General features: G+C 44.3%; 3 protein-coding genes across 6 annotated transcripts in view; 2 read left to right on the top strand and 1 right to left on the bottom strand.

Moving 5' to 3' along the window:
- Nucleotides 1–1,513: 1,513 nt before the first annotated feature.
- On the top strand, nucleotides 1,514–4,582 carry LOC110506414 (embryonic polyadenylate-binding protein 2-B). 3 transcript variants are annotated; one of them, XM_021586006.2, is made up of 7 exons: nucleotides 1,514–1,614; nucleotides 1,701–1,928; nucleotides 2,482–2,578; nucleotides 2,922–2,992; nucleotides 3,132–3,238; nucleotides 3,409–3,496; nucleotides 3,649–4,582. In XM_021586006.2, exons 2-7 carry the CDS (start codon nucleotides 1,860–1,862, stop codon nucleotides 3,967–3,969), a joined length of 753 nt encoding a protein of 250 aa, XP_021441681.1. In that variant the 5' UTR covers nucleotides 1,514–1,614; nucleotides 1,701–1,859; the 3' UTR covers nucleotides 3,970–4,582. The 3 variants fall into 3 exon arrangements, with proteins under 3 accessions (XP_021441681.1, XP_021441682.1, XP_036819409.1); XM_021586007.2 differs by having other exon boundaries at nucleotides 1,610–1,928; nucleotides 2,925–2,992; XM_036963514.1 differs by having other exon boundaries at nucleotides 1,610–1,928.
- Nucleotides 4,583–4,588: 6 nt separating this feature from the next.
- On the bottom strand, nucleotides 4,589–6,178 carry LOC110506415 (trafficking protein particle complex subunit 2-like protein). Of its 2 annotated transcripts, XM_021586009.2 has the most exons (5): nucleotides 5,981–6,133; nucleotides 5,194–5,366; nucleotides 5,016–5,103; nucleotides 4,822–4,901; nucleotides 4,589–4,736 (listed from the first exon to the last, which is right to left on the bottom strand). In XM_021586009.2, exons 1-5 carry the CDS (start codon nucleotides 6,011–6,013, stop codon nucleotides 4,691–4,693), a joined length of 420 nt encoding a protein of 139 aa, XP_021441684.2. In that variant the 5' UTR covers nucleotides 6,014–6,133; the 3' UTR covers nucleotides 4,589–4,690. The 2 variants fall into 2 exon arrangements, with proteins under 2 accessions (XP_021441684.2, XP_021441683.2); XM_021586008.2 differs by having other exon boundaries at nucleotides 5,016–5,366; nucleotides 5,981–6,178.
- LOC110506416 (N-acetylgalactosamine-6-sulfatase-like) overlaps nucleotides 5,989–19,554 on the top strand; it is a 26,892-nt gene continuing 13,326 nt past the window's right edge. The window contains exons 1-6 of the mRNA XM_036963515.1: nucleotides 5,989–6,077; nucleotides 9,859–9,961; nucleotides 10,060–10,203; nucleotides 13,887–14,002; nucleotides 15,050–15,194; nucleotides 15,452–15,555. Of these exons, the coding sequence (XP_036819410.1) occupies nucleotides 15,071–15,194; nucleotides 15,452–15,555 (228 nt within the window). The 5' untranslated portion in view covers nucleotides 5,989–6,077; nucleotides 9,859–9,961; nucleotides 10,060–10,203; nucleotides 13,887–14,002; nucleotides 15,050–15,070. The remainder of the gene's footprint in view (nucleotides 6,078–9,858; nucleotides 9,962–10,059; nucleotides 10,204–13,886; nucleotides 14,003–15,049; nucleotides 15,195–15,451; nucleotides 15,556–19,554) is intronic.

Genomic DNA, 19,554 nt, shown 5'->3' with positions numbered 1-19,554 from the left:
TCAGGGAAACTCATCTGTGTGCTTGTCGTCCTCACCAGGGTCTTGACCTGACTGGAGTTTGGCGTTGTAACTGACTTCAGTGGGAAAATGCTCAACTTCGATGGCCACTGGCATGCTGGAGAAGTGTGCTCTTCACGGATTAATCAAGGTTTCAACTGTACCGGGCAGATGACAGACAGCGAGTATGGCGTTGTGTGGGCGAGCGGTTTGCTGATGTCAACGTTGTGAACAGAATGCCTTATGGTGGCGGTGGAATTATGGTATGGGCAGGCATAAGCTACGGACAACAAACACAATTGCATTTTATCGTGATACCATGATGAGATCCTGAGGCCCATTGCCGTGCCATTCATCCGCTGCCATCACCTCGTGTTTCAGCATGATAATGCACAGCCCCATGTTACAATGATCTGTACACAATTCCTGGAAGCTGAAAATGTCCCAGTTCCTCCATGGCCTGCATACTCACCAGACATGTCACCAATTGAGCACGTTTGGGATGCTCTGGATCAACGTGTATGACAGCGTGTTCAAGTTCCCGCCAATATCCAGCAACTATGCACAGCTATTGAAGTGGAGTGGGACTACATTCCACAGACCACCATCAACAGCCTGATCAACTCTATGCAAAGGAGGTGTGTCGTGCTGCATGAGGCAAATGGTGGTCACACCAAATACTGACTGAGTTTCTGATCCACACCCCTACTTTTTGTTGTTGTTGGTATCTGTGATGCATATCTGTATTTCCAGTCATGTGAGATCCATAGATTAGGGTATAATGAACATTTTTTTAATGGTTGTATGTTGCATTTATATTTTTGTTCAGTGTACTGTGTGTGTACATATATAACATTTAAGACTACAGATCATTGTATGGGACAATAAGCCTATACAAACGTTTTTGAGAAAGATAATTTGATAAATACATTTTTTTTAGTAAATGTATTTATTGATTTCTTTTCGTTTTGATAAGAAATGAAATTGCAATGAATTTGTTGATGTAAAAATAGAAATTTACCCAATTTTATGTTGTGTCATTATTATTTTGGGGGTGGGTGGGGTCGCGAGAAATTATTGGGGGAAAAATGGGGTCTCAACTGAGTTTGAATGCCACTATAATCTGATAGATTTTAAAATGGCATTTGTAAAGGTAACTGTATATGTACCAGCAGAATCATTGAAGTACACAGGTGACTGAGTCCAATAGGATTAGGCTACTTCGGACATTCAGACACCCTCTGTGGGACGGAAACAAATGTTAGGTTAACATTAAGGTCAATCGTAGATAAAGACCACAACAGGCTTTTTACTGTTATTTTCATTATATTTCACATAGCCCATAGAGGGGGATTATTCACAGCGTGTTCCAGCATGAGGTACGGGCAGCATTTGGACAAGTCACTTTATCCTGACATTATAATCAATAGCAGTTCGCATTGAAACCACACGATAATTACATGGTGACATTTATGAAAATAAAATGATACCTTAGAGATTCATTTTTATTTTTTATAAAATGCCCATTCAACAACTGATGGGGCGAGCCCACAAACATGTGATGCACAGACAGGTGATAATTAATTGACATTCCCCCTCGTCATATTGGACAGACAGGTAAGCAACCAGTATTGACAAGGCGTGGGTAGATTCCGTCCGCGGGAAGATATTTTTATTTAACCCAAACAACCTTCTGTATATAGGCTACATTTATTAGGCTTATCAAAATCGGATTAGTGATTAAAGAAAACATCGATTGCATTGGAGTCTCCTACACTGGACTGGCTACAAGGGAGCGACGTCGCGGGCATTGAAGTGGCGTCCGCGGGCATGGGTTTGGTGTCTGCTGTTGACCACTGAATATGGCGGAGCAAAGGCAAGATATGTACATAGAAGGCGAGCTCGCGGGAGATCATTACATGGAGGACCCGGTATGTAAGAACATAAGACAATTGCATTCGGCCTTGCGTGATACAATTTGCAGGCTAGCCTACTGTTTTTTTTCTTTTTTTTTTCTTGAATGCGCAAATGATTGTAGGCTACGTAATGTAGGGTTTAGGGATATTCCAGGTAGCCTATTTGTATTATTACTGCAGCACATATGCTATGTCCCACCTATGTTACCTGATTGATATAGCAGTTTTGTATGTTTTAAACTGCATTATCTTGCCACAATCTATCCATCCACTGGGGCGCGCCTGCGTAATGTGGCAGCAGCATGTGTGGTTCTGAACAACAATATAATTGCATCCTCAAACTAACGTTACTTAAGACAGCTGCTCATATAGGCCACTGAGATGCTAGGCATATGTGGGCCCGCTGCCACATTAGAACCCGAAACCTCAAGGCACTTGCTCATCTGATGCGTTTCAGACATGTTTTCATGTTGTCTGAAAGTTTATTTAAATTTTTTATTGTCTCATACTGCATAGTCGTTATGATACTGCATGTTTCAGATGTTTTGGCATTTCCCTTTCCATATAGGAGTTCGAAGCCATCAAGGCACGGGTGCAAGAGATGGAGGAGGAGGAGCGGCTGAGAGCAGTGCATTATGAGGCAACAGAAAGCCAGATCCAGGCAGGTGAGCTCCTGTTCAGCCTAGCCAGCTGGCCCACACCTGAGCCCATCTACTGGGCTGGCCTGCCACGGTGTGGCTCACATCATTGCCCAATGAGATGAGCAGTGAGCCGCAGCGTTCCAGAAGGGTATCCTCATTGCCCAAGGCCCGGCAGCCTCTATTTCAGGTTATCCCTTCCTCTGATGGAATGGGGCTGTCACTCTAGTGTCTTTTTGCAAACACCTTTTGATTAATATATCTAACTAGTCCACAGTTCCTCTAGGTGTTGTAATTAGTTGCTTTGTGTTTGCTGTCTTTTGATTTGTCGTGTGCAATATGCTCCAGTGTTCTCTTCTGTTCAAAACAGCAGGAATGTTCTATACAATGACCCATGAGGAAAGGATAGATGCTGACAACAGATCTGTCTATGTGGGGAATGTAAGGTTTACTTTTTATTAATGTCTACATTTACCTTTAGCATTCATGTCAAGTTATACACAATTCATATTTGATACGATATCCACAAAGTAACTGAGGGTCCTCATGCATAGACTGATATTTTATGGACACTAAACAGGTGGAGTATGGTGCCACTGCAGATGAGTTGGAGATCCATTTCAATGGCTGTGGTCCTGTCAACAGAGTAACCATCCTTTGTGACAAATTCTCTGGCCATCCCAAGGGGTGAGTTTAACTATCCAGCCCATCACGTGGGACATCCAGTTTTAATGCCAAGTCCAATTACAAATAGTTTATGCACCATTTTATTTGTTTCTTGGACATTTTGTTTTGTATGTTCTGATTACAATTTGAGTATGTTATTGTGTATAAGTTGACAACTTTCTTTCTCCCAGTTTTGCATATATTGAGTTCCATGACAGGGACTCAGTGCAGACTGCCATGAGCCTGGATGAGACGGTATTCAGAGACCGAGTCATAAAGGTTAGTAGGAATGGAAACCTGAATTCTAAACTCAAAACACTTGATTTGATGAAGTTGCACATTCATTAATAAATTGAGCTGAATGAAGTGTTCCTGTTAACTGTAAATTATTCCAGGTCTTTTAGGTTGTTTCTGTGGCCTTTGGATTGCAGGTATTGCCTAAAAGGACCAACATGCCAGGAATCAGCACCACGGACAGGGGGATTCACAGAGGTCCTCGATCCAGGGGACGAGGTTTCCACCCACCCAGATACAATGGGTATCAACAAGGCAGGTTCCGATACAACATTGGCCCAGCCAGGTCAGTCTCACCACACCCCTATGGGCCCCCAGCTGGGAAGAGACACTGGGGGGTTCCTGAGCACCGTGAGCAGGGCCCTAAACGGCACCCATGCCTTCTCCTCATAACCCCACCCACTGACCACTCGAGGCCAGGGCACACTGGACACATGCACCCGCAGCAACACTACTGAATCACGTCTGGATTCAAGTGATTGTTTAATAAACATGGAATGTGAATTTCAGGAAATCGTCACTTGCTCGTTTCTACTCATTTGCAAATTATTTTCCATGCATGTTAATGGGCAGAAATTGAGACAAGCACAGATTTCAACCTCATTGAATTAAGTCATATGGCATCTTTTGTTAACAGCCTCCATAAAAAGTCAGACTTTGCAATGGCCATTTTGTCTTCTTGTAGGGGGAATGGGAGGCCAGCCTTGGTTTGCTGCTTATTACTGTAAAAGATTGTGCCTATGGTGGTTTATTTTAGTTGAGCACAGTTTATTTTAATGATTTACCCCAAGAACTGTTTGACTGCACAGCCATTTGCCATGTCAGATACTTTTTTTTGTAAGGATGTTTTGATCAGATCACTCTGTTGGTGTGGCTATTGAGCTTGTAAGTATAGTTGTTGTTAAAAAAACAACACAAATGCTAAAATTTGAATTGTGATTGGCTTTCTTTTGGCTTAACTATATTGACATGCAATTGGCAGTTTGCTTCAAGTACATAGCTCAATGTTTATCACTGTATATAATGTCAAACCATTTTTGCTTTAGAAATTAATAAATGAATTACACTTGATAGTGCTTCTTTGAAATGGTGTAAATGAGAGGTTCTAATGGACAGTTTATTATGAGGCAACACAAAAAGGTTTCAGGAAATTATGTACAGATGTTCAGGAGGACAATATCAGCTAGCTTGCACCATCATTGCAGACACCATACTGTCAAATGCCCTGGAGGAAAAAAAAGTCAATCAGACAATAGCAATTTTGATAGATACACCATTGCATAACTGACACTGTGGTAGGGATAACTTACTTGGACTGAATGGTGTCCCCAGGATTGTAGAATGGGTTGCACATCACATCAGTAAATGAGTTGTGTAGCTTTCTGAACATCTGAAGGAAACAACTTAAGTAGTTTCAAAATGACCATAAACTGAAGCAATCAGATTCCCCTGAAAGCCATTAAGATAACATAAGAGAACCATACAGAGTCAGGGGTTGACTTACACTTCTAATCTCATTGTCCCGCAGAGATGTGTTTGACGAGTCCGCAACAATGACAAACTTCACCTTGGAGTTTGTCACACAGCCATATCTGGTATGTCGGTAAAGGAGAATATTTTCAATTAGGAGAAAAAACATGCAGACAGGAGTGTAATATACAATTATCATATGAGAAGGATACACTTTGTAGTCCTCAGTTGGGTACAGCAACCCAAGGTAAAGCTCTCTCTGGTCTGCCATTGCTTTGCCGACTGCTGAAATCTTCTCCTCCACCACATCCAGAGAGGTATGCACCGTGTAGTGGAACTTCAATTCATTCTGTATGGGTACACTTCGGATGTACAGAGGATAATTCTAACAGAATAGAGAATTAATTAGTGCAACCTTCCATAAAGCCTAAATTCACCACAAAAGATCATGTATATAACTGGCCAAATACTTGAAGATAGAATGTCTATGGTGCTGGACCACAGGTTGAGGGTGCGCAAGCTTTTTGTTCCAGCCCAATACATACACCTGAGGGCTTAATGAGCTGGTTTGTTAACATTGGGTGTGTTTGGCTAGAAAAAAACTTCCAACATTCTGTGGTTTGGACCAAGATTGAAGAACAGCAGTGATCTGCTAGCTGTCTGCATATTAATTGAATACGAATAGCTATCTACGTCCGGACCTTTCACCTGAAGTCTGACTTGATGCGTTATTATTGCATGCTTGTCTCTCAAATGAACTCTACGATAAACCATACTCAATGTATCTAGTTAGTCCAGTTGGCTACCTACTAACGTTACCTAGCCTTATAGCATCACAGTCAACACTCAGGTTTCGTAGAGGGGTTGGGTTAAATGCGGAAGACCCATTTCAGTTGAGTGCATTCAGGTGTACAACTGACTATGTATCCCCTTATAGGCTAGTACATACAAAAACGAAATTCAAATGTCGATGTAAATAGCGTTCTTGTTTCATTTTACCTCTTTAGCGATGACAGCAATACAGACCGCCATCTTGGAATTATGTCTGCTGTGCCTGCCAAGACGTATCACGTGACTGTGTGATAGATAAAGACAAGTAAGATAACTTAACTTTGATTTTGTGTAACAGTTTATGTAAAACAACGGGACTTATTATACATATTTTAATCGATCCAAAAATGTGTTTTCAAGCTTGACTACATCGGGCAGTAAAGTCAGCTTCGCCATTTGAATATGCGCAAGTGTTGCGCTAAAAACGCTCGTGAAAGCAAACAATGAGAACTCGTCATGTGCTTCCTGAATGTGTTATCATGTGATCACTGCAATAGATGTCTGTCCAATTCAAACTTTCATATTGTTTTGTAGTTTAATATGTGGTATTTGGGCAGATAATCCTTCAAACAAGTCGACTCCGAGCATTGTCATCATTCTTATGGATGACGTAAGATGTTGATTTAGGTTTAGTTTGAGGAGTGTTACTTTTGTGGCATGATACTTTTTCATAATGATTTCTAAAAACCTGTGGCATGATTACTCAAATGGAAAGGCTGTGTCTGCTCTGATTATATGCCACGTATACTTGACACACATTGACATACAATACTACACAGCATGCAAACATGTGCTTGGTATTTGGTCTCTGTCAGGAAATGGCAACCATTTCTCTGATCCACTGTCATTTGACAGCTTGTTCCTCTAATGTTTAGATGGGCTGGAGAGATGTGGGGGTGTTTGGCCAGCCCTCTGAGACCCCAAACCTTGACTTCATGGTTGCCCAGGGGATGCTGTTCCCCAACTTCTACACAGCTAACCCCCTCTGCTCTCCATGTCAGTGTCAGCTACATACATGTAATACTTGATTAAAATCCCAATCCTCTTGAATTCATAGTCTGGAAAGCTGGTGTGAACCTGACTGTCAGTGCGACAATCAATGATGACAATTCAATAATATTGTCATTGGAGAGGAATAGTTGCAGTGATGATAACGTCACTGTGATGAAGTGGGATTTGGGTGAGAGGTTGGTGGTAGGTGCAGCCAGGAATCCTTCAAAAGCCTTTTGAAACAATGTGATGCATACATCAGAAGCCTAAGCTGTGTGTGCCTGGGTGATAGAGGGGAGAAGACTCATTATGCTAATAGGGATAATACACTATTGAAATATGCTAATGATACCTAATTTGGGAATTTGAATGAACGTGTTATGCAAAATAGATCGACCCTTTTCTTTTTTCTAATTAATATTTAAGTAAATAAGACCTAATCAATTGCTTATCTCATATGTGTGTGTGTGATGTGAGTGCCTGAAGGAAGCCAAGTGCATCATACCTGGCTATTTGCATTAACGCCACGGAGAGGGTATTAAAGGATTCAGCCACTGAATGTTAATTACAAATGTAATCATATACTGAAATGGTACGTGGCTTAATCACAATATCCAGGGTGAGCTCCCATTTATATATACACTGCTCAAAAAAATAAAGGGAACACTTAAACAACACAATGTAACTCCAAGTCAATCACACTTCTGTGAAATCAAACTGTCCACTTAGGAAGCAACACTGATTGACAATAAATTTCACATGCTGTTGTGCAAATGGAATAGACAACAGGTGGAAATTATAGGCAATTAGCAAGACACCCCCAATAAAGGAGTGGTTCTGCAGGTGTGGACCACAGACCACTTCTCAGTTCCTATGCTTCCTGGCTGATGTTTTGGTCACTTTTGAATGCTGGCGGTGCTTTCACTCTAGTGGTAGCATGAGACTGAGTCTACAACCCACACAAGTGGCTCAGGTAGTGCAGCTCATCCAGGATGGCACATCAATGCGAGCTGTGGCAAGAAGGTTTGCTGTGTCTGTCAATGTAGTGTCCAGAGCATGGAGGCGCTACCAGGAGACAGGCCAGTGCATCAGGAGACGTGGAGGAGGCCGTAGGAGGGCAACAACCCAGCAGCAGGACCGCTACCTCCGCCTTTGTGCAAGGAGGAGCAGGAGGAGCACTGCCAGAGCCCTGCAAAATGACCTCCAGCAGGCCACAAATGTGCATGTGTCTGCTCAAACGGTCAGAAACAGACTCCATGAAGGTGGTATGAGGGCCTGACGTCCACAGGTGGGGCTTGTGCTTACAGCCCAACACCGTGCAGGACTTTTGGCATTTACCAGAGAACACCAAGATTGGCCAATTCGCCACTGGCGCCCTGTGCTCTTCACAGATGAAAGCAGGTTCACACTGAGCACATGTGACAGACGTGACAGAGTCTGGAGACGCCGTGGAGAACGTTCTGCTGCCTGCAACATCCTCCAGCATGGCCGGTTTGGCGGTGGGTCAGTCATGGTGTGGGGTGGCATTTCTTTGGGGGGCCGCACAGCCCTCTATGTGCTCGCCAGAGGTACCCTGACTGCCATTAGGTACCAAGATGAGATCCTCAGACCCCTTGTGAGACCATATGCTGGTGCGGTTGGCCCTGCGTTCCTCCTAATGCAAGACAATGCTAGACCTCATGTGGCTGGAGTGTGTCAGCAGTTCCTGCAAGAGGAAGGCATTGATGCTATGGACTGGCCCGCCCGTTCTCCAGACCTGAATCCAATTGAGCACATCTGGAACATCATGTCTCGCTCCATCCACCTACGCCACGTTGCACCACAGACTGTCCAGGAGTTGGCGGATGCTTTAGTCCAGGTCTGGGAGGAGATCCCTCAGGAGACCATCCGCCACCTCATCAGGAGCATGCCCAGGCGTTGTAGGGAGGTCATACAGGCACGTGGAGGCCACACACACTACTGAGCCTCGATTTTGACTTGTTTTAAGGACATTACATCAAAGTTGGATCAGCCTGTAGTGTGGTTTTCCACTTTAATTTTGAGTGTGACTCCAAATCCAGACCTCCATGGGTTGATCAATTTGATTTCCATTGATAATTTTTGTGTGATTTTGTTGTCAGCACATTCAACTATGTAAAGAAGAAACTATTTAATAAGAATATTTCATTCATTCAGATCTAGAATGTGTTATTTTAGTGTTCCCTTTATTTTTTTGAGCAGTGTATATATTTGTATTTGAAAATATAGCCTGATGCAAAACCCAAATGCAAAGCTCAACTCGGTTCATACATACTGTACCAGTTAAAAGTTTGGACACACCTACTCATTTAAGGGTTTTTCTTAATTTATACTATTTTCTACATTGTAGAATAATAGTGAAGACATTAAAACTATGAAATAACACATATAGAATCATGTAGTAACCAAAAAACTATTAAATGAATCAAAATATGTCTGAGATTTTTGATTCTTCAAATAGCCACCCTTTGCCTTGATGACAGCTTTGCACACATTTTTTGCACACACTTTATATATATATATATATATATATATATATATATATTTCTTTTTTATTATTTATTCATTTTCTACCCCCTTTTTCCCCCCTGATTCCGTGATATCCAATTGGTAGTTACAGTCTTGTCCCATCGCTGCAACTCCCGTATGGACTCGGGAGAGGCTAAGGTCGAGAGCCGTGTGTCCTCTGAAACACGACCCCGCCAAGCTGCACTGCTTCTTGAGAAAATGCTCGCTTAACCTGGATCTGACTAGTTGTATACTGTGGAACTTTATGTAAAACCACATGCAGCCTCTCCCACATTAACTACTCATTCAGCTGATAATTTAAATAGTTTATCAAAACATGATGTTGATGTCTCTTATTCTATTAGTCCTTAGCCAGAGCTTCACTTCTGATAGGACGATTACCAGTTAGAAATGCATTCTATACCACCAATGCCTATGCCAGGAATGGTGAGCTCTCACTCTCTCTCTTTTGAGTTATATTTTCCTTGCTGCTTTGCCCCACAAATTAATGTAACCCCTGACCTTTGCAGCCTACACACCCCAGGAGATAGTAGGAGGGATCTCAAAGGATAAAATTCTATTACCACAGGTACTGAAGAAGAAGGGTTACGTCAACAAGATCATCGGCAAGTGGTGGGCACCATTCATTTTTATCTAATTTGAAGTGGTAACAATAGTGACAATTCTAATTCTGTGTTTCTCCTTCCCCCATCTTTTTTTCCTGGCCTAAGGCATCTTGGTCACAGAGCTCATCGCCTACCTCTGGAGCACGGTTTTGATGAATGGTTTGGTGCTCCAAACTGCCACTTCGGTCCCTACAACAGCAGCGACAGGCCTAATGTCCCGGTCTACAACAACTCTCAGATGGTGGGAAGGTATACACACACACACCCCACACACACTCCAACACTCATTCCCTCACTCACACAGAACAGAAAACATAAAAATCCTCTCTCCCGGACTCTTTCAGTGTTTGGCTCGGCTGGTTGCTCCTCTGAATGAGGATATTTTTTTTTACTCCTCTTCTCTGTACCAGCTGCGCTTGTGTATTCCATTTTCCGCCCATTTGTTTTCCCCAAAACAGCCATATGTGTATTCAGGGTCATTGGCGCTAGCAGGCGGGCGCTTTTTGCGCTTAGCCGTGGGTTTAATCAGCATAGCGTACCTGAGCCTGGACAGACGCACACACACGCACCCAGGAGACGGCAGGTTGCGTTGGCGGCGTGTGAGGACACCTGGAACAGCCCGAGCATGAGAGAGACGGCGGGCGCTGCTGCGTCTACCGTTCCACGCTTCAGTACTATCTCATAACAGTTCCCCTGCTCTTCAGAGACTTCTCAAATCTGCTTCTCTAAACTTCCCTCTAATCACAGCCTGGGAGGACGGGCTTCTCAAAGTCTGCTGCTGGGTTTTTGGAGTAAAACAAATTGTTTATTAAATAACCACAGTGTGAGTGTTGTGTATGAGTCCTATTTATAACTAATAACTATTGTACTTATGTAGATGACATGGAAACGAATGATCCACGTTTGTTTTCCAGATACTATGGGGAGTTTGGGATCGATAAGAAAATTGGAGAATCTAACCTTACACAAATCTACTTGGAATTAAGTGATCGAGTGGCAGACGCCCATCTCAGTTCTTCCTTACAAATACTTATTGTAATCGGAATTTCCAGGTGAACAAAAAGGAGAGCAGTCATTGATGAAGTCAATCAAAACCAATCCAGTTTAATTACAAGTTACAACAGGGAGACACCTCCACCACAGAAGCAGAGAAAATGTCTAACTGTCCTTTTCAAAGCAGGCCCTTATATTCTAATCTCACAGCACCAATGTTCTGTAAACACCTGCTGAGGGGCAGGTAGGAAGTCACAACATCAACTGCTACAGAATCGCACACTGTCACAGAAAATAATAACAATCAATGTCCTCTGTCTTTGTACCTCCAGTCTAGCATCAATCACTATCAACAGCAGTGGCTGTTCTAGCTTGTATAGCCCCCTGGGCGAACCCCCACTATATATTCACAGTATTATGAATGAATTGTGGTTTATTTGGTAGCATTTTGTGGTGTGACTGATTTTACTAATTAGTACTGTTCAACGTTAGATGTGCGCTATTTGATAGATTCCCCCACTCCCCCTACCTCGGGCTTCTAGTGGGGAGACCTGAGGTCAACCTACCACCGCCCCCTCCCCATCTCGTACTTCTGAGTGGGAGACCTTCCCAGGCAGTAGCCTGCCTAGCTCACAAACTAGAATCAGGGCTCCCACTCAGACAAGGTTAACTGACCCACAGTCCCACTAGCTCACAAACTAGAATCAGGGCGCCCACTCTGACAAGGTTAACTGACCCACAGTCCCACTAGCTCACAAACTAGAATCAGGGCGCCCACTCTGACAAGGTTAGTTGACCCACAGTCCCACTAGCTCACAAACTAGAATCAGGGCTCCCACTCAGACAAGGTTAACTGACCCACAGTCCCACTAGCTCACAAACTAGAATCAGGGCTCCCACTCTGACAAGGTTAACTGACCCACAGTCCCACTAGCTCACAAACTAGAATCAGGGCGCCCACTCTGACAAGGTTAGTTGACCCACAGTCCCACTAGCTCACAAACTAGAATCAGGGCGCCCACTCTGACAAGGTTAACTGACCCACAGTCCCACTAGCTCACAAACTAGAATCAGGGCTCCCACTCTGACAAGGTTAACTGACCCACAGTCCCACTAGCTCACAAACTAGAATCAGGGCGCCCACTCTGACAAGGTTAGTTGACCCACAGTCCCACTAGCTCACAAACTAGAATCAGGGCGCCCACTCTGACAAGGTTAACTGACCCACAGTCCCACTAGCTCACAAACTAGAATCAGGGCTCCCACTCAGACAAGGTTAACTGACCCACAGTCCCACTAGCTCACAAACTAGAATCAGGGCTCCCACTCAGACAAGGTTAACTGACCCACAGTCCCACCAGCTCACAAACTAGAATCAGGGCGCCCACTCTGACAAGGTTAGTTGACCCACAGTCCCACTAGCTCACAAACTAGAATCAGGGCGCCCACTCTGACAAGGTTAACTGACCCACAGTCCCACTAGCTCACAAACTAGAATCAAGGCTCCCACTCTGACAAGGTTAACTGACCCACAGTCCCACTAGCTCACAAACTAGAATCAGGGCGCCCACTCTGACAAGGTTAACTGACCCACAGTCCCACCAGCTCACAAACTAGAATCAGGGCGCCCACTCTGACAAGGTTAGTTGACCCACAGTCCCACTAGCTCACAAACTAGAATCAGGGCGCCCACTCTGACAAGGTTAACTGACCCACAGTCCCACTAGCTCACAAACTAGAATCAAGGCTCCCACTCTGACAAGGTTAACTGACCCACAGTCCCACTAGCTCACAAACTAGAATCAGGGCGCCCACTCTGACAAGGTTAGTTGACCCACAGTCCCACTAGCTCACAAACTAGAATCAGGGCGCCCACTCTGACAAGGTTAACTGACCCACAGTCCCACTAGCTCACAAACTAGAATCAGGGCTCCCACTCAGACAAGGTTAACTGACCCACAGTCCCACTAGCTCACAAACTAGAATCAGGGCTCCCACTCAGACAAGGTTAACTGACCCACAGTCCCACTAGCTCACAAACTAGAATCAGGGCTCCCACTCAGACAAGGTTAACTGACCCACAGTCCCACCAGCTCACAAACTAGAATCAGGGCGCCCACTCTGACAAGGTTAACTGACCCACAGTCCCACCAGCTCACAAACTAGAATCAGGGCGCCCACTCTGACAAGGTTAGTTGACCCACAGTCCCACTAGCTCACAAACTAGAATCAGGGCGCCCACTCTGACAAGGTTAACTGACCCACAGTCCCACTAGCTCACAAACTAGAATCAAGGCTCCCACTCTGACAAGGTTAACTGACCCACAGTCCCACTAGCTCACAAACTAGAATCAGGGCGCCCAATCTGACAAGGTTAACTGACCCACAGTCCCACTAGCTCACAAACTAGAATCAGGGCTCCCACTCTGACAAGGTTAACTGACCCACAGTCCCACTAGCTCACAAACTAGAATCAGGGCGCCCACTCTGACAAGGTTAACTGACCCACAGTCCCACACGGGGACATGATATCAATGACGTGACGTGCAAATGAGCGATGGAAAACTGATTGAGCAAATGTCACCATTCCCCCCCAAAATTTTGCGGGCGCCCTGTTCAGGATGCTGCCCATGTTGCCTATACCTAAATCAGCCACTGATCAACAGATATGAGAACAATCCATAATACCCAGTATCAAGTCTAGTTACCATCAACCCATACACAAATGAGTGTCCCAAATAGAACACGGGAAATCATGTGTATTATATAAAGGGAAAAGTTATAATATGCTAAGCATTGTGTTAATTACTTTTAACTGAATATTAACTTTATTCATCTTAAATGTTCCTATTGCACTACTGTTCTCTGTCAGATTTGTAGTGAAGTTTTTGGATGGTGTCTGGTCTGATAGCAGACTGATCAAATTTCTTTCCTTTCAGGAGGGCCTTGACGTCATATTTCACCAAAACATGGCCCAGTGGCCATTTCTTCTCTACCGGGCAGCAGACGCTACGCACGCTTCAAAACGGTTCCTGGGGAAGAGCCAGAGGGGGCGGTAGGATCACAACACTTGAATCTACAATTATAATATGTCAATAATAATGTCATATATAGAAACTGACACTGCAAAGTCTTACACAGAGACATGTGATGTGTTGCTGACAAAGCACGGAGCGTTTCTCCCAGAACAGAGGGTTTGGACACCATCTTGGTTATTAACCTGTATCATTGTTGGCTTTGTTGATCTGGCTATTAAAGGCCATAATCAGTACATGTCTCTTGATGATTTTCTACCCCGGTACAGTATTTCTGTTTTTGAACAATGTTTACCAAACTGGCTTGTTGTTTTAAAACTCTGCTTGGATCTCTGTGTCTTAGGCCATTGATGTAGGGGCTTTGTGAATGTGTGAAGTGGATTTTCTGTGCCTGCAGCAGTGTTACAGCGTGGGGAAAGTCATTAGCATGAGGCACTGCGTATTCTACTAGGTGATCTATTGCCCATCTCACACCTGGAAACGTGAGCGGAATTCGATGCCACTTGGAAAAAGACTCACGGTATCAACATGAAGATTCAAAATCGAAAATCAGAAAAATATTGTAATAATGAAGAGAAGAAAAAACCTGTTTCCTGCTCTGAGGATATTTGTCAATTAAATGTAGATTTTTCACACCCCTTTGCCCCTCTGTCGTTGTGGTGAGGGTGAAGGGATGTGTTGCTCATCTGGGCTCAGGTCACTTAGTATTCCTCTCAGTCTCTGTGAATACTCAGGCCTCACTAAGCAGGCATTTCTTCAGAATGCCAAATTAGGTTTTTGTTGACAGAGAAATGGATCAGAGATGAAACGTATTAGCCAGGTGCTTGGGATAGGTGGCTCACACTGAGATGGAACACTTTTCTATTTTTTCCAACAGGCTTTTAGTCCATGTTTTTTGTATGAAAACCCTTGTTGCTAAATACCAAATGTTTGATAGTAAATACCTAATTTACCTCCCTGTTTTCTAGGATATTGCAGCTTGGTTGTCTGTCTCTATGGTGAGTTGGGATTGGGCATTTGAGATTCCTGAGATACTGTAGTTTGAATGGCTTGTGTGTGTACTGCAGGTACAGTACGGTGATTCAGTGATGGAGCTGGACTACGTTGTTGGGCAGATCCTGGCCTGGCTGCGTGCTCTGGGCATCGAAAAGGACACCTTTGTGTTCTTCACCTCAGACAACGGGGCCGCAGTGATGTCCGGCCCCAAGCAAAGTAAGCGCTACACGCCATGATTTAGTCTCTCAACTCATCCCCTGATACCAACAAATGCAATTCCATGCTGTTTTCTTACAGTTATTGTATACATGCCTGTATGGATAGATGTGAGTAATGTACTCAATCTCTATGAGTAGTATGTGTGGGTATTTTCTTTGTTTGGGGCCTCTTCAGTTGTTGTGTATAAAGTAAGTTGTTTTAGTAATCTCTTTATCATGGTGCTTAGCGTGTGAGTGATGTTCCTGTCCCCCGAGGTGGCAGTAACGGCCCGTTTCTCTGTGGGAAAGAAACTACATTTGAAGGGGGCATGAGGGAACCTGCCGTCACCTGGTGGCCTGAACACATCCCAGCAGGCACGGTGAGAACGATTTCTTTCTCTCTGTTCTACCTGTCCAGAACATCTCCAGGTTCCAGGTGTTCTAGATATGTTCTTGGTGTTCTACTTGTCTGGAGTTAGGGAACATCTCCTGGTATTTACACACAGCTGTGAGTCACTGTAGTGCTATCTGTTTGTAAGCAGCTGGGTTTTCAAGCAGGTACCACATTAGAAAGTAATTACAATTAGTCCTTTCAGTAATTGTCTCTCTCATATCATTGTAGTTCTTTGTTTCGATTGTGTATCAATGTCCTCAACATCATCACAACTCAACTCTCCTCAGGTGCTGGCATTGGTTTGAGTGTGTGTGTGTGTGTGTGTGCGTGCAAGTGTGGACTTTTTTCAAATATTTTTTGAGGTGGCAAGGTTCATCTTCATAACCCCCCCTTTCCTGTCTTCCTCCTCTGTGAGCCTGTGAGGAGGACTTTCCCCCTGATCCGCTAAGCCTGTGCGTTTTGCAAATGACTTTTAATTGTATTAGGGGCAGCTGTGACACGGGGCTGTGGCGCAGAGGGATTTTTGGAGGAGCGAGCGGAGGAAGTAGTCTGTAGGCTGAAGTAAGCCCTGCCCCCGGCTCATATCTGAGGGGTGTGCTGTGGCCTGATAGCGCTGCAGAGTGGCGAGGGAGAGGGGGATTGGGAGCGTGTTAAGCGGCTAATCTGTTTGTGTGTTTGCTGAGGTTGGATTGAGCTGTAATGAGGACTTCTGTATCTGAATATGCCAGGCGCACAGGATAAAGGACAGGAAAAAAGAGAAGTAAAGGGGTGGTTGGGAGAAGAGAGGGAAGGGTGCACCCGGTGCAGTGCTCTACAGGGCTGCTTCTGGAAAAGATGGCAGTGCCAGGGAGGTAGAGAGGGTTTTGTATGCAGGGTCTTTGGTGTGCTGGTGCAGTGCCATGACAGCTCAACCTCTGTGTGTATGTTTGTCTGTAGCACCTGCTGGTGGGTTAACTAGAGAAATGACTGCAGATGAAACACTTCTGAGAATGGAGTATTTTGAATGAGGCACCACTGTTATGCTGAAGAACAGGGATCATCAACTAGATTTAGCCGTGGGATGTTTTTGTCTTGAGTGGATGGTCAGCTGGCCGGAACATAATTACAAATAATTTGTAGACGGCAAATTGACCGCAAGAAGCCCAAACAGATATAATATTTGACTAAAAGATAACAATTTCAAACCTCGCTTACATTTGTATACGATCTCATACATCTCTCTATTATACGTGGGAATACTTGGGAACAGATTTCCAAAATTAAAATCACTTGGAGCTGATTTGTTGTGGTTTTTACAGTCTTTTTAATTTTTTTTTACAAATGTATAATTTATAATAATACATTTGGCCCACGGGGCCGCCAGTTGGGGAACCCTGCTGAAAGCCATCTGTGTTTTTAGTCTGTGGATCGGGCAGGAATACATGGGACTAGCTCCTCTGTGAGTCTATGACAAAGCAGATTTGTCGTATGGGTTTCGTTTCATCTCCCTGCTGTTGGGGGCCAAAAATATGATTTCCCTCTCTGTTGCTTTGTACGGCGCTGAAATCTCTCTGTTCATCTGCACATTGAAAAGTTTCATAAGCCCTGAACATAAACGCTGCGCATAATGAACAGCCACACGTGCCACGTCGCTTTTGTTAGGAGGATTGCTGGTACAGAGGCCAGCAAACATTAACAAAGCCAACTCTAAATCGTTTTGGATTAAAAACTACAGCTAGGTTGGTCCAGTTTCAGGTTAGCCTCGGTAAAGTTATCTTCTAACATTCTCACACTCATTACAAGAATCGTCGACAGAGGATGAAGACTCCATTACAATCTATGTGATCGCCAGTCTTACTGCACAGTGATTTGATAGATTAAAGTAACAAAAAAAGTTCATCAGTGTGTAGGTAAACCTAGCATGCCATCGTGACTGTACTGTACATACAGTTGAAGTCGAAAGTTTACATACACCTTAGCCAAACACATTTAAACTCAGTTTTTCACAATTCCTGACATTTAATCCTGGTAAAAATTCTCTGTTTTAGGTCAGTTAGGATCACCACTTTATTTTAAGAATGTGAAATGTCAGAATAATAGTAGAGAGAGTGATTTATTTCAGCTTTTATTTCTTTCATCACATTCCCAGTGGGTCAGAAGTTTACATACACTCAATTAGTATTTGGTAGCATTGCCTTTAAATTGTTTAACTTAGGTCAAATGTTTCAGGTAGCCTTCCACAAACTTCCCACGATAAATTGGGTGAATTTTGGACCATTCCTCCTGACAGAGCTGGTGTAACTGAGTCAGGTTTGTAGGCCTCCTTGCTCGCACACACTTTTTCAACATATTTTCTATGGGATTGAGGTCAGGGCTTTGTGATGGCCACTCCAATTCCTTGACTTTGTTGTCCTTATTAAGCCATTTTGCCACAACTTTGGAAGTATGCTTGGGGTCATTGTCCATTTGGAAGACCCATTTCCGACCAAGTTTTAACTTCCTGACTGATGTCTTGAGATGTTGCTTAAGTACATCCACATAATTTTCCATCCTCATGATGCCATCTATTTTGTGAAGTGCACCAGTCCCTCCTGCAGCAAGGCACCCCCAAAACATAATGGTGCCACCTCTGTGCTTCACGGTTGGGATGGTGTTCTTCGGCTTGCAAGCATCCTCCTTTTTCCTCCAAACATAACGATGGTCATTATGGCCAAACAGTTCTATTTTTGTTTCATCAGACCAGAGGACATTTCTCCAAAAAGTACGATCTTTGTCCCCATGTGCAGTTGCAAACCGTAGTCTGGCTTTTTATGGCGGTTTTGGAGTATTGGCATCTTCCTTGCTGAGCGGCCTTTCAGGTTATGTCGTCATAGGACTCATTTTACTGTGGATATACACTGCTCAAAAAAATAAAGGGAACACTAAAATAACACATCCTAGATCTGAATGAATTAAATATTCTTATTAAATACTTTTTTCTTTACATAGTTGAATGTGCTGACAACAAAATCACACAAATTATCAATGGAAATCAAATTTATCAACCCATGGAGGTCTGGATTTGGAGTCACACTCAAAATTAAAGTGGAAAACCACACTAGAGGCTGATCCAACTTTGATGTAATGTCCTTAAAACAAGTCAAAATGAGGCTCAGTAGTGTGTGTGGCCTCCATGTGCCTGTATGACCTCCCTACAATGCCTAGGCATGCTCCTGATGAGGTGGCGGATGGTCTCCTGAGGGATCTCCTCCCAGACCTGGACTAAAGCATCCGCCAACTCCTGGACAGTCTGTGGTGCAACGTGGCGTTGGTGGCTGGAGCGAGGCATGATGTCTCAGATGTGCTCAATTGGATTCAGGTCTGGGGAACGGGCGGTCCATAGCATCAATGCCTTCCTCTTGCAGGAACTGCTGACACACTCCAGCCACATGAGGTCTAGCATTGTCTTGCATTAGGAGGAACCCAGGGCCAACCGCACAAGAATATGGCCTCACAAGGGGTCTGAGGATCTCATCTCGGTACCTAATGGCAGTCAGGCTACCTCTGGCGAGCACATGGAGGGCTGTGCGGCCCCCCAAAGAAATGCCACCCCACACCATGACTGACCCACCGCCAAACCGGTCATGCTGGAGGATGTTGCAGGCAGCAGAACGTTCTCCCCGGCATCTCCAGACTCTGTCACGTCTGTCACATGTGCTCAGTGTGAACATGCTTTTATCTGTGAAGAGCACAGGGCGCCAGTGGCGAATTTGCCAATCTTGGTGTTCTCTGGCAAATGCCAAACGTCCTGCACGGTGTTGGGCTGTAAGCACAACCCCCACCTGTGGACGTCAGGCCCTCATACCACCTTCATGGAGTCTGTTTCTGACCGTTTGAGCAGACACATGCACATTTGTGGCCTGCTGGAGGTCATTTTGCAGGGCTCTGGCAGTGCTGCTCCTCCTTGCACAAAGGCGGAGGTAGCGGTCCTGCTGCTGGGTTGTTGCCCTCCTACGGCCTCTTCCAC

This window comes from Oncorhynchus mykiss, chromosome 26 (assembly GCF_013265735.2).
Source record: "Oncorhynchus mykiss isolate Arlee chromosome 26, USDA_OmykA_1.1, whole genome shotgun sequence".
Taxonomy (NCBI): Eukaryota; Metazoa; Chordata; class Actinopteri; order Salmoniformes; family Salmonidae; genus Oncorhynchus; species Oncorhynchus mykiss.
The sequence above is the reverse complement of the archived record's forward strand: the minus strand, read 5'-3'. Positions and strand labels throughout refer to the sequence as shown.

Coding starts and splice junctions, on each gene's coding strand:
- LOC110506414 (XM_021586006.2), top strand. CDS start 1,860: ATGGCGGAGCAAAGGCAAGATATGTACATAGAAGGCGAGCTCGCGGGA. Junction 1,929..2,481: donor ATCATTACATGGAGGACCCG/GTATGTAAGAAC, acceptor CTTTCCATATAG/GAGTTCGAAGCCATCAAGGC. Junction 2,579..2,921: donor AGAAAGCCAGATCCAGGCAG/GTGAGCTCCTGT, acceptor TGTTCAAAACAG/CAGGAATGTTCTATACAATG.
- LOC110506415 (XM_021586008.2), bottom strand. CDS start 6,013: ATGGCGGTCTGTATTGCTGTCATCGCTAAAGAG. Junction 5,367..5,980: donor TTGCTGTCATCGCTAAAGAG/GTAAAATGAAAC, acceptor CTATTCTGTTAG/AATTATCCTCTGTACATCCG. Junction 4,902..5,015: donor GGGACAATGAGATTAGAAGT/GTAAGTCAACCC, acceptor TGTTTCCTTCAG/ATGTTCAGAAAGCTACACAA.